This window comes from Marmota flaviventris, chromosome 4, assembly GCF_047511675.1.
Source record: "Marmota flaviventris isolate mMarFla1 chromosome 4, mMarFla1.hap1, whole genome shotgun sequence".
Classification (NCBI taxonomy): Eukaryota; Metazoa; Chordata; class Mammalia; order Rodentia; family Sciuridae; genus Marmota; species Marmota flaviventris.
Genome location: NC_092501.1, coordinates 122,095,412 through 122,109,506, shown reverse-complemented (window position 1 = coordinate 122,109,506; position 14,095 = coordinate 122,095,412). Strand labels below are relative to the sequence as shown.

General features: G+C 34.8%; 1 protein-coding gene across 1 annotated transcript in view; it reads left to right on the top strand.

The window, feature by feature from the left end:
* Nucleotides 1-14,095, top strand: part of Vwa8 (von Willebrand factor A domain containing 8) — a 394,300-nt gene that overhangs the window by 249,590 nt on the left and 130,615 nt on the right. The window contains exons 27-29 of the mRNA XM_071611473.1: nt 4,792-4,900; nt 6,661-6,799; nt 9,097-9,296. Coding sequence (XP_071467574.1) covers nt 4,792-4,900; nt 6,661-6,799; nt 9,097-9,296 — 448 coding nt within the window. The remainder of the gene's footprint in view (nt 1-4,791; nt 4,901-6,660; nt 6,800-9,096; nt 9,297-14,095) is intronic.

Here is a 14,095-nt window from a genome sequence, read left to right as displayed (position 1 = left end):
ATCCAGACCCCAGAACTGTAGTTTGGCAACTTCTGTAGGAGGAAAAAAAAGAAAAAAAAACAGAGATGTGTAGAGAAAGTTAACAACATCTGCTTTGGCACAAAGTAATGCTGGGCAACAGCACTGAGACTGCACAGTGTCATTCTGGGGCTTGGGGAGTGTATTTGAAAAGTATCTGCCAAGAGCAGCAAATTTTCTCCAAATCTTTTCCATCTCATACATCCAAATTACTCTGTATTTCTGTGACCTCTGCAGGATCTAGGTGGCAGAGGTGCACAAGTCTTAAGTCATTAAGTGAAAGCCATAATATCTCAGTGTAGAACCAGGCACAGAAAGGGAAAACACATACTCATGTGCACATCATTTCCAGCAGAGCAAAATTAATTGGCCAGCAGCATGTGAGTTGTTGGGAAGTATGACTCTGAAGTTTCTAGCAAACAAGGGAAGATATTACTGGGAATTAATGGTTCCCATTACTACTAATTTAATACGTTTAAAGGGGCTTTGTCTTTTCTTTCTAATGTGCTGACTTCTTAATTTAGTAAATATAATAATGATTATGAAGGATTTCATAGGTTCACTTCTGGCTTGCTCTTCGTAAAATTGTATTTTCTCTCATGTCCTTAAATTTGAAAATTATAGATTCTATAGAACTCTATTCCTAGAGTTTCATGTGTGTAAATTTACATAGAAACCCAGGAGAGCAGGGAGTTTGTATAAATAAATGTAGCAGGGTGATGCATTTGGATTGGATGTTTGGAGTGAGAAGGATCTCACCAAGGAGACCATAGCAGGAATTCTGTGCAGAAGGAATGACTTCAGGGATGCATGAAAATGCATGGCATGCTAAAGAAAAGCAATAAGCAGTTCAAGTAGGACTAAGGCATAGATTGGCTGGAGAATAAGAGGATGGTGTAAGAACCAAAACTGTAAGTATTTGTGAGAAATATTCTATGAAAATCTTCAGTGAACTCAGTTGGACAACCTGAAAATTTTTACCAGGTGTTAGACGTAAAGTATTAGAAACAAGTGAGGCCTACTAAAATTGAAATAGTTCTGTTTCTTCTCAAAGATGGTAGTGATTGTCAAGTTTTTGAGTTGATGGAACTACCCTGAAGGGTTTCATTATTCCTGTGAAAATTAGTAGTTCTTGTGGTACGGAAATGTTTTAGGAATTGTTGATAATAGGTATGTCAACAACTTCCAATTGCATAATGCCCCTAAAAAGATCCAAATCTTTTTCATGTGTTTTCCTTCGTACTCCAGAAATAGTTTTGGCAAAGGTTCAGAGAAGTCAGAAATTTGCCAGAACATGCTCTTTAAAACCCTGGCTCACCTCTTTATGGAAACGGTCTAAGACAAATCTCTTATATGTCATTCAGATGATGGGACTTGACTTTGCTGTCTATATGCATCAGGCTATGAATTTGTTTCTTTCTGCAACTTACTCAAGTATTATAATTTGATCTGAGTCATAATTTTGATATTCACCTTTTTGTAGTTGAAATTTTTACTTCCAGATCTTTATTATTACTTCCACAAGGGATTAAAAAATATCACAACATATAAATTAAAATACATCATTGTTTCAACAAGCATAAATTCATGAATGATACTGAAGATAAAAAGCAATGCTATTTATAGGCCTAAGTTCATTCTCCTCCCCGCTTAAAATCAAATCCAGATATCATTCTAGCTAAGACTTTAACAAAGTTAAGCAATGCAAGCGATGGGATCTTAAAACCATGGAAAAATACCATTATTGTTTCAATCAAGACAGATATAAAAACTGAACTCTGGTAGACTTGGATGACAGATTTCAGTTATAGAATATAAGGCCTTTTGCTAACTGGTTATTAATTTAGAAGTACCCCTGAATTAACGTTGAGTGTGTTTCAAATTCCAAAGCTTACTCATGCATCCAAGTATAATGCTTCTCCTTTCCCCTGCCCACTAACATACTGAAGGGGAGAAAGTTAGGAATGGTCAATTTTTTCCACAGTTCTTTGGGAGGGCTTAGTGAGAGAAAAATAAACAAGGGGCTATGGTTTACCTCTGTTGGACAGCCTAAAGTCCATATTAAGAGTCTAGAGAAAGTATTTCATATGACCAAGGAACAGGATGGAGTCAGTTTGGTTGTGCAACTCCAGGACACCCTGCTTGTGTGTCTTTCAGTTATAGTTGTCATTGCCAGTAGCATCCTGTTATGTGGTTTCGGAATAGATTCTATATGGGGTACCTGAAGGTCCTTCCCATACTCTGCCAACCAAACAGCCAGTGCTATTTTTATATAGAGCCAGGCAGCCTGTAATTTCCATGACTGTTATTTAGAGTGAGTTGGCAAGTTTAAAGCAGACTTTATGCACATCCCTGGCATTGTCAGTAGGAACTGGAAGTTGAGCAGTTACTTTTTCTCAAATGGATGAAGGGGTGTCCCCCACCCTTTTCAGTATTTGAATGTTATTTCTGTAATATTATCAATGGATACATTAAGAGTGTGTGTGTGTGTGTGTGTGTGTGTGTGTGTGTGTTGCATGTGCACATGCATATGCTGGAGATCATACTCAGGACCTTGCATATTGTTAGCCAGTGTTCTACTAGTGAACGACATTCCTAATCCTAGGTCCATGTTTCAGGCTAGTTGTCAACCAGAATCATTTTTATTACACAATTCTTCACCTGTAATTAGATTTTAAGATGTGAAATGGTTCTCTTGTTTTCAAAGAACCAATTTAGGTGTATTTAGAGCTTCTTAGTATATGCTTTAATAAAGCGTACCTATCTATCAGGACACCTATTCTATTGGGAGGTATACATATTTTCAAGCAGAGCAACAAGTTAATGCTGGCCTTTTAAACTATCACTGACATTTCCTTCTTCTTGCTTCAGATTTTCTAAACCATAAGGAATTTTGAAAATTACAAATGAAGAAGTTAAACTGGGCATGGTGGCTCACGCCTGTAATCCCAGCAGCTTAGGAGGCTAAAGCAGGAGGATCATGAATTCAAAGCCACACTCAGCAACTCAGTGAGACCCTGTCTCTAAATAAAATACAAAATAGGGCTGGGGATATGTCTCAGTGGTTGAGTGCCCCTGGGTTCAATCCCCAGTACCAGAAAAAAAAAAAAAATACTGAAACATTAACTGATATTCCCCTTCCCAAATTTGCATAGCTGGTTAATACAAGAACCAAAACTAAAAACCAGCTCTCTTTGCATTTTTTTATTCTGTGTCTTCTCTGGTAAAGAGTAATTAATGTATTTATTTCCTTTATTTTTCTCCTTATATATTTGAGACTTTATTTTCCTTTATGAAAGCAAATGAAGAATATAGTTCATTCCCTAAACTAGCAAAGAGAGACCCTGAGCCTTGGATATATTTTAAAGATCTGCCCTGTTGACACAAAAATGCATTTTCATAATATTCAAAAGAGAATACAATTATAGTCAATCCCCTAACTCATCACTGGCCTCCCTCCGCCCCCAGCACACTCCACACTTTTTGCCAGTGAAAAGATGGAAGTACATGGGTCATAAGTCAGTATAATTGTTCAGGTACTTAAAATGTATTTTGGATAATAGATATGAAAGCACATGTGCCTTTTGGAGAGACCTGTCTTAGAAGAATTTCAGTGGGAATTTCTTTTTCTTTCCTCTTATGTCAAACATTAGCATTTCAAAGGGACAACAAGCATATTCTGCCTGAATGTTTAGATTTTTATATTAAGCAAAAAAAAAAAAAATCAAAGCCTAATATGGTCTTACTAAACATAAAGAAATTTTTGTCAGACTATTTCTTTACTGAAAATAAAATTATTTCTAAATGTAAATCTGTACTCTCTTTAATGTCCATTAGATTGACTGCAAGCACCTTTAAGTTGTAGCCATGAGCCTATTATTTTTAGAAAACTTGAAAGTATAAGTTATTATTTTTTGGAATTCAGTTTGTCATGGAATAAGAAATTTCTAATGGGTTAAATGACAAATCAATGATTCCTTTTTTTAAAAAGTTCAAAGTCAAATTAGTATAATTTGGAAGCGAAGCCTTGATTCTCAAATTTGTCTACAATTTTATACTTTAGCTTTGTCATATTTGCTTTTTTAAAAACTTTAAAATAAATTAAACATAGCATTATTCCTTTAGAAGTTAGGATCCTAGCTTTCTTGGTGGGAATAGCTATAAAATGTGGTCCCAAGAGGGTTTCTGATGTGCTACTTCTTTGGTTCAGATGTGTTTAATGTTACACTTACATGAGTAACAGGCTTATATAGGCATTTCTGTATGTATATTATGTATCAAGCAAACTGAAAGAAGTTAAAATGCCAAAAGAAAGTCTATGAAACTTGCCCTGTATAACTGACAAACATGGGCCTAATAATACTGCACACTAATTATTATTACTTGGTTCAAACTTTAAAAGAATAAATTGAAAATTTTGATAGATTGCTCCAGTTTTTAAAAATGACTATCTGTGCTCTATTTGCTATATTAGAAATTAATAGTTATTATTGAACATTTTACAAATTCAAGGAAAAAATGTGTGAATCTTAATTGTGTTTGTCTTTGAGGTAAATATGGGATAGGACCCCACCTTCTGTATTTCTGAAATGTGGAATCTTTTTCATCTTAATGTGTATTCTAATCATCATCTTTTTTTAATAAAATGAAGCATAATTTTCTCCTAAACAAAGCATTCTTTAGATTTATTTGTGTGGTTGATAATAGAGGGCTCATTATGTTATTCTATGATTTGGAAACAAGAATGCTCATTTTTCCAATCATCCTTAACAGGTTGCCTCTACCAGAGCAGACATTCATGGGTTACTGGACGATTGGTCAGGCAAGAAATGGAATGCAAAAACTCCTGTGTCCAGCAGAAACTCATCAGATAGACATAAAGGTTGATATCTTTATTATTTTCTCTTAAAATATTGACTCTTAGAAATTTTTCCATGTCTTTCCTGAAGAAAATCCATACAATAGATCTTGCAGAAATGACTTGTTCTGACTTTTTTTTTTTTTTTTTTTTTGCTTCTATTCTTTCAAATCTTTTTGGTCTACAAGGAACTCCATGTAGACAATTCCTAATGTACAGATAAAATTTCTGAGAACTAATGTATGTTTTATGATAGTCAGGTATGTTTTCCTAGGACTTTTTCCTAGGACTGTTGCTCTGTTATATTTGCCTTTACTTTGGTTTGCTAACAGAGTTAAAATTTTGTGCTTTTATGAATTGCCTGCCTCTTTTTAGCCATATATTGTTGACACATAATGTCTTCATGTGAAAAGGTAAAGGAAAAGAGGATTAGTCATTAGTTGCAATTAAAATCACTCTAGGTATTTCAAGCAGAAAGGGTTTTATCATGGGGGAAAAGGTGCTTGTAAAATCATTAGAAGGACAGGAAGACTTGCAGCCAGAGGCTAGTCAGTTTCAGGGTCAGTGATTCTGCAAGTGCTGTCATCCTGTAGCTGGGAGTTGCACAGGAAGGCAGAGTCAGCAAACTTTTTCTGTAAATGGCCAAAAAGTAAATATTGTAGGCTTTGTGGTTGCACAGATTCTGTTGCAACTACTCAACTCTGCCACCATAACGCAAAAGCAGTCATGGCAATATGTAAACAAATGAATGTGGTTGTGTTCTGCTAAAATTGTATTTAAAAAAACAAGTAATGGGTCAGACTTCCCCTGCAGGCCCTCATGTATCAAACTTGCAATAAAGGACAGAATCTCTGCTTATATTTTTAGATTTTCCTTGTTTGCTATGGCTGCAGGAAGATGCCCACTCCCTTTGTTCTGTCTTACAGATCTCATGCAAGTGTGTTTAATTGGCAGAACCAAAATCACTTCCAAAATCTTTCTCAAGGGAGTGTGACAAATGCATTTGTTAGTCGTCTTCTCGTCCCTGATGCATGGACTAGATCAAATGAGATGGGATGTGGATGCCAATATCTAGCTCAAATATTTTTGACTAAAGACTAAAGATAATCATGCAAATCATTGAAATATTAGTTACATCCATGGAGTTCTTCCAGGAACTCCAAGTACCCAGTACTAATATTCATAATATCATTAATTTAGTTTCTCTGCCTATGTTTATTATTGAATAATTATCACCATGTGTGAAATACTTTTTCATAAGTAACATTAATGAATGTCAGTAAGTATGGTTTTAAAAAATTAATTTCAAATGTCATATTTTTTCACATTTCATTTAAAAGACTCATATTCAACCCTTACGTTTCTTTGTTATGATATAAAAAAATCATTCTTTATAAAGGAAACATATTAGAACATGGCTCATTAATTTATAAGTCATTCTGGTTTGGACCACTCTAGTTCCTGATATATGGAGTTTGAAGTGGGCTCTTGGTTTGGCAAGGAATAAAGTAGTGAGAAATCTTGTGGGATTTTACATCTGGTATATTTTGTGATTAAAAACAAAAGAAAACGAGAAATCATTAACCAAGATAGCACGTATAGAAAGCATTTATAAATACAAGTATGGAAATATTATTGTTATAAGTACTATGTCAGAAAATAAAATGTGGAGTAGATCCACATTAAATACTCAAAATATACATTCTATATTTTGGAAGAACTCTAGCTTTTCTATGTTTTTGTGACTACCAAATTTCTTAATTCAAACAACTACTTTATTATAGGGTCCAGTGTTTATGAACATACAGAAGTATCCAATAGAAAGACATGAAAAGAGATCCCTAAACTTTACTGAAGAATGTGTCTCCTGGAGATTACCACTGGATGAAATTAATTTAATTTGTGACATTGCTACATCATGTGGTATGTTAAGTTTATTTTTTAATCTTTTATTCCTGTATTGATTTTTTAAAAGGGATTAAAACACTCTCTAGTTATCAAGGAGTCTATGATAAACTCGGTGACTGTCATTCTTGGATTGGATAGCAATTATATATAATTTAGAACTAATTTCCTCTAACAACCTAACAAAATGCCATTGTGGAATCCACATAAGCACTGCTAAGTTTGTATGCATATGTCTGTTTCTCATTACAATTGTAGCACGAAGTTAAACACACCCAGGCGTGTGCTAAAAATAGAAGGAAAAAAGAAAAAGGAGAAACATTGGATTTTTTGGCTGGGATTCCAGTTTGGTGATTGCATAAACCACAAAATCAGGGCCAGAGTGATTTGCAGTTGCTAAACTCTTCATTGTAAAGAATGGCAAATAAAGAATGGGAACTGTCGGCATCTACATTTCTGGACTGTTGCCATTACTTACTGATTGACGCAGGAGGCCCTGAGTACTTTTTGGCAATAGTTCTTCAACTGATGTCAGTTACTAAGGCAATATAAACAGAAGAGGTAGCTGGGGGATGGGAGAGTATCTCCAGCATCACTTAAGATGGAATTGTTGAGGCAATGTTGAGTATCTTGTGTTTATTCCTGTAAGTTTTATGGATATAGTTTATACCCCAAGTCAGCTATTTTGAATAAAAGTATGCTTTAAAATATTTACAGATTTTTTATTATTGTTATTTGTTTGTTTTGGGTAAAGATTTATGATCCTAAGATTATTTCATATTTGTTTGTAAAGTGAAAGTCTGAGATTTTATTTAAAAAAATTTGAACTCTGACCCTTGTCTCATATTCAGGAATCATAGGTAAGTGTGTTATGATCCTCTGCCCAGGCCTATGGCAGGTGGTAAATCAGTTGTACACTCTTCCCATTAAACCTGGTCACAGGCTCTTATTTCTCAATAGCATTCAGGCAGCCCCTTCCTGTCAGTCAGAGGCGACTCTGATAAATGTGACTCATTTGCTGTCCCTGATAGAATTTAACCCTCTTATTTCAGTATTTGCCACATTTGCAAACTAGACTTTTTGTTATTTTTATTTCTTGGTGTTTTGTGTATATGTGTGTTTTACCTATTCTGCACTTCAGATAGAAAAGAGTTAGAGTTGGAGTTAATTTTATATCTATGAGTCTGAGCCAAAGGCCAGATGATACTTAATACCTGAAGTAAAAGAGAACAATTAATAAATTTATTAACTAAATTTATGTAAACATTCTTACTGTATTTCCCACAGCACTGATGGCTATTTTTTTACTGAGGTTAACTTATTGTTTTAAACTTAGTATTTGTAATATATCTATATGTAATATAATTATTACATATTAACATTGTAGATATGGCATTCATACATGTAGTCCAGATTTTCTAGGATAGTTCCAAATTTAAATATATATCATGTCATACTGTGTGTCTGAATTTTAGGTTAAAAAATACAGCTATTTATAAATAGATATCTCGGTACTGGGTGATGCAGATAGCATTTATGAGACAAAGCAGCTTAATTCCTTGCCTCAAGGCACTCACATAAGACATTATCAGAAGTTTGATCCAGAGCCTGGTTACTCAAAGGAAGGAGCTCAAACAAGCAACCTGGGAGCTGATTGAAAGGACAGAATCTGTATTCCCACCACAGACTTACTGAATCAGAACTTGCAATTTAATTAGTTCCCCAGGTGATTCATAGTCATTTTAAACTGGAAGAAGCACCGGTATAAAATTCAGAAAATGGACTTAAGAAAGCACCCCGTTTAAGATGTTAGAAATTTTATAATAAGGAATACCGAAATATGAACAAAAGTTTGAAACTGAAGATCTGTAAGGCTAAGATTTTTAAAAGTGGAATTAATTAGATCCTAAATATCTAGTAACTATCTAGAAAATGAAAGATCAGCAGTTAGAAAATATTGAAATGTTGTTATTCTGAAACAACAATGGAAAAGAGAAAACAGACTTTCATTGGAACACAAGGGAGAATTTCCTGACATTAAAAATTGTTAACTAATTAATGATGTTATCAGGAGATATTGTGGCCTTTTCTTTGGAACAAATAGATACCTCCTGGAATAGGTAGGTGTAACTCTACATTTAGGGAAGGAACTAAGGTGCTTTTCATGGTCTTTTTAGTCTAATCAGTGCATCTACAAATCATCTGCTGGGTTTCAACTGTATGTTCAAACTTCATAATTTAATTTTTCCTAGGCCTCTTGATCAGTTGGTAAGTCATTTTCAAACCACTAAATTAACACCTTTTTTCCATTTCAGAAAATGAGGAAAATACTCTGTATATAACTACATGCAATCCTGTTTCCTTATACTTTATGAATATGACTGGGGAAAGTGGCTTCTTTGTGGACTTATATGACATCTTCCCAAGAACTGCCAGTGGACTTTGGCACCCATTTGTGACAGTGGCACCACTGGGAAGTCCTCTCCAGGGTCAAGTTATTCTCCACGAAGAACAGGTATACCAGGCTACTCACATTCTATAATTATGGGAAAAGTAACTGATGTGAAGAAAAAGGCAAGAGTAATTTTCAACCTAAAACTGAAATGTGTGTTTTTCATGATTGAAGAGAATCATGAAAAATTCATTTATATTGGGGGACATATCAGGAGTTATATTTTATCAGTTCCACAAAGGTAGGCTACTATCTTGCTCTCTGTACCAACTTCAACAGAATTTTTAAGTCTGGAAACTGCCCAATCAGGGTTTTTCAGCCTTGCCACTTTTTGATATTTGGAGCTAGATAATTCTTTGTTATGAAACTTACTCTCTTAGGAGAGAGAGAGCCAACAAACAACCAAACCAACAAATAAACATGTCAATTTCAGGTAGTGAAAAGTGCTATATAAAAGCAGTGACATCTGGGGAAGTGATGGAGAAGAAGGAGGAAGAGTTGGGAGGGTGAACAGTGCTAAAAAGAGTGCTGAGATATCTTCTCTGAGAAGATGTCATTTTATCTGAGACTTAAATGACATTCTTTATATAGAAGTAGCAATGTAAATATATTGCATGGAATACACTGGAATCCCTTAGTATCTATAGTGCTCAAGTTCTATCCATCACTTCTAGAGATTAGTGCACTAAGACAGCACTGATAAGAAGTACAGATACCCAGATTCATGCTAAACCTAATTCTAAACAGATGCTACAGCTCAAAAGACAGATGCTATAGGTCAATGAACAAGACCACAAAAATTCCTGTCCTAAAAAGCTTATATTATAGTTCAAGAAGATAGACAATAAGCAAAATAATAATAATAATAATAATAGCAACATCAACAACAACTTAAACTATATCTTTAGCTAGAGGTTGAGATGCAAGAGACAGAAGATTTCCATTTAAAATAAGGTCCTCAGAGCTTACCTAACTGTAGGGTTGGCAACAAAGATCTGATGGAGGTAAAAGGGAGAACAGATATCTGGAGGAAGAGAGTTCTATGGGAATCATAGATTCAAAGTCCCAGAGACTGGATCATGCCTATTTATGTTTAAAGAAGTCAGGTGGGAGCCTAGGAGTAGCTCAGTTGGTAGGGGGGCTTGCCTAGCATGTATCGCTGCAAAAAAAAAAAAATGACATAGAGAAGTGTACATGGAAGATTGAATGACGGGAAAAGTAAGAAGTGAGGTAAGGAGGTTATTCAGAGATGAGGAAGAGAGAGCAGTGGGAAGTAGATTGTGTAAAACCTTATAGGCCATGGAAGGTTCTGATCTCTGACTATGAGTAAAAGGAGGAGGTATTAGAAGTTCTTTTGGCAGAGGAGAGCATGATCTGACTTATATTTTAAAAGAATGTCTATGTTTGTTCAGTGATAAATAATCTATAGGTGCTAAGGAAGAATGAGAGGAATTAGTTCAGAGATTTCTTGCAGTGATCCAGGCAAGAGATAATGGTGGTTTAGAAAAGGTTGAAGGTCTTAAGTAATGGTAGATCTTGGATATATTCTCTAGGTAGAGTTAACAGGATTTTTTAACAGAGCAAATATATGGGGTGAAAGAGTGTGAACTCAAGAGCAACTTCAAGATTTAGGGCCTGAACAACTTGGAAGAAGTTGTCATTAATTGAAATGGAGAAGGAATCAGTTACGAGGGAAACTCAGATGACATTTGACTAAATTTGAGATACTGTTAAACAGCCAAGTAAATGATGAGACTGGAGTTCAATGGAGAGGTCAGAAATAGAAATATAAATTGGGGAGTCATTGGTATATAAATGTTACATAAGTCATGAGACTGAAAAAGGTCACCAAGGAGTAAATGTAGGTGGGAAAAGTCTAAGCACTAAGTCAAGAAATCAAGGACATGAAGAAGGAATCAACAGCAGGGATTGAGGATGAGTGGCTGGTGATGAATATGGGTAAACCAGGGAGGGCCGTATCCCAGAAGGCAAGTGATGTCTCAAGAAGAAAGATGGATTGTTAAATAGTGATGGTGTGTCAAGTAAGAAATTACTACATTATCTTATGTTATTATTTTAAGTGCCAAGTGAGGTAGCTGTAAGGCATATTTACATATGAGAACACTAGGTTCAGAGAGTTTAACCTTTTCTGTGGATACACAGCAGGATTGAGATTCAAATCAAATTGGATTGACTCACAAGAATTAAACTATACCCATTCTCTTACTCACTGCAGGTACTTGGAAGAAGAATACTATAGTGTGAAAAATTTAAAAGTCTTCATATATTTTGTTGATCGATTATACTTCTTCTTCTGTGAAGTGTCTGTTCAGTTCCTTAGCCCATTTATTGATTGGGTTATTCATTTTTTATATTCTGGAGAATAGTGCTATATCTGAGGTCCATGTGGTAAAGATTTTCTCCCATTCTGTAGGCTCTTTCTTTACGTATATAAGTGATCAACAAATATATGAAAAAATGTTCAATATCTTTAGCAATTAAGGATATGCAAATCAAAACTACTCTAAGATTTCATCTCACTCCAGTCCAAGTGGCAATTATCAAGAATACAAGCAACATTAAATGTTGGCAAGGATGTGGGGTAGAAGGTACACTCATACATTGCTGGTGGGAATGTAAATTGGTATAACCATTACGGAAAGCAGTATGGAGATTCCTCAGAAAATTTGGAATGGAACCATCATTTGATCCAGCTATCCCACTCCTCAGTTTATACCCAAAGGACTTAAAAACTGCATACTATAGTGATGCACGCACATCAATGTTTATAGCAGCTCTACTCACAATAGTTAAACTATGGAACCAACCTAGGTGCCCTTCAATAGATGAATATATATAAAGAAAATATGACATTCTTAAAGAAGAATGAAATTATGGCATTTGCTAGTAAATGGATGGAGCTGGAGAATATCATGCTATGTGAAATAAGCCAATTCCAAAATAAAACAATGGCCAAATGTTTTCTCTGATATGCAGATGCTAATTTACAATAAGGGGAGGGGTTTGGCTAAGGAAGAATAGAGTTTCTTTAGATTAGGTTGAGGGGAGTGAAAGGAGGGGAGGGGTATGAAGTTAGGAAGGATAGTAGAATGAATCAAACATTATTTACCCTGTTTACATAATATAACTATATGACCAGTGTGATTCAATATCATGTACAACTAGAAGAATGAGAAATTATATTTCATTATGTATGATGTATCAAATTACATTCTACTGTCATGTATGACTAATTAGAACTAATAAAGAAAAGAGTTCATAATAAGAAAATATTAAAGAAATGCAGCATTGTTACCTGTAAGTAATACTACCAAGAAATAATACTTTTAGATTTTATTTCAAGAGGAATATATTGGATAAATAAAATGTCACTAACTTTTTGAGGAAATAAATTAACTTAGTTGTTGCCTAAATAATTATCATGAATTCTGAGTTAAGATTTTTTTCTGGGTTCAGTTTTGGGCTTGTTTTTCCCATTTTCATTTTCTAATAGAAACAGAGTTCATCCATATCCAGATATTGCTTATAAAAGTTCATGTCCAGCAAATTGGAATAAGGGTTTTATTTTAGTGTAAACAACAAAATATCAGTGTCTGTTTTGAATCCTATATCTATAAGAATCATTAAAAGCACATAATATGTTTGTGATTTTTCATTCAGTAAGTCAATCAAATTTGTATGAGAAATGAAATTTGTAGGGGCTGGTGCTGTAGCTCAGTGGCAGAGCACTTGCCTAGCATGTGTGAGGCTCTGGGTTCAATCCTTAGCATCACCTAAAAATTAAAAAATAAATAAATGATATTTTTTAAAAAGAAATGAAATTTGTAATATTTATTCAAACAGTTCTGCCAAATTTTTAGCTGACAAATTCTCTGTCAGTTTTACATACATACAAATTCTCTAACATTATCAGATTTTTATGTTCTCAGTATGTGTTTCATTTTCTCAAAAAATCCAGTTATTTAACAATGTTGTTGATTAATATTCTGTTTGATTACAATGACTTTCATTGTGAAGCTATGTTCAGCATCCACAGCCAGCATCTTGTCTCCTGGCATCTTATACACTGTCTTACTTATCCCTTTGGCCACAGTGTCAATAGTTGTTCAGAAAGGAGCTTAGCATCCTGAGCAGACATGCAGTATGTGGATGCTTCCACTATCCTGTCCTCCAAACTGCCTCATCCTTTCCCAGAGAGGATATCTTGGCTGTCTGTTTTATAAGATGGGCCTATTGGGATGCCAGACCTGTTGATTCCATATGAACAGCTCACAGCTGTGAAATTTAACAACTGGTAGATAATTCTAGTGGAATGGGAACTGGGTGGACTGCCATCAGTTTCTTCTTCCTCAACCTGTCCTCACTGAAAATGAAGCTGAAATATTGTACTGCCATGAGTTTACCTATCCCTTGTCTTCTTAAAATAAAGCTATGCCTTCAGATGCACTTTCCTTTAGTTTAAAAAATTGTTCAAAAATTCCTTGCTAAAATAAAATCTTTAGTGAAAAAGGAAAACTTTGCTATGCCTAAAAATAAAGACCCTCCCCTTCCTTCACCCCCCATGGAATTATTTATTACATCTGCACAGAGTTTAGAATTTCAGACTTGGGGACATGGAGGTCATCCAGAGGTTACTTTTCTCCCAGTCAAATACAAACATAATAAAATTGCTCACTTATTTCTCCTCCCTGCCCTGCTTAAAAGAGCGCCAAAGCCACAGTTAACTTGTACTCATGTGTGATGTGAAATTCTATTTTTAAACTCAGACAGAATATATCATTAGTCATTTACAGAAGGAAACCATTAACATCTTAAAAGATGGAGCCATAGAACTCCTTCAT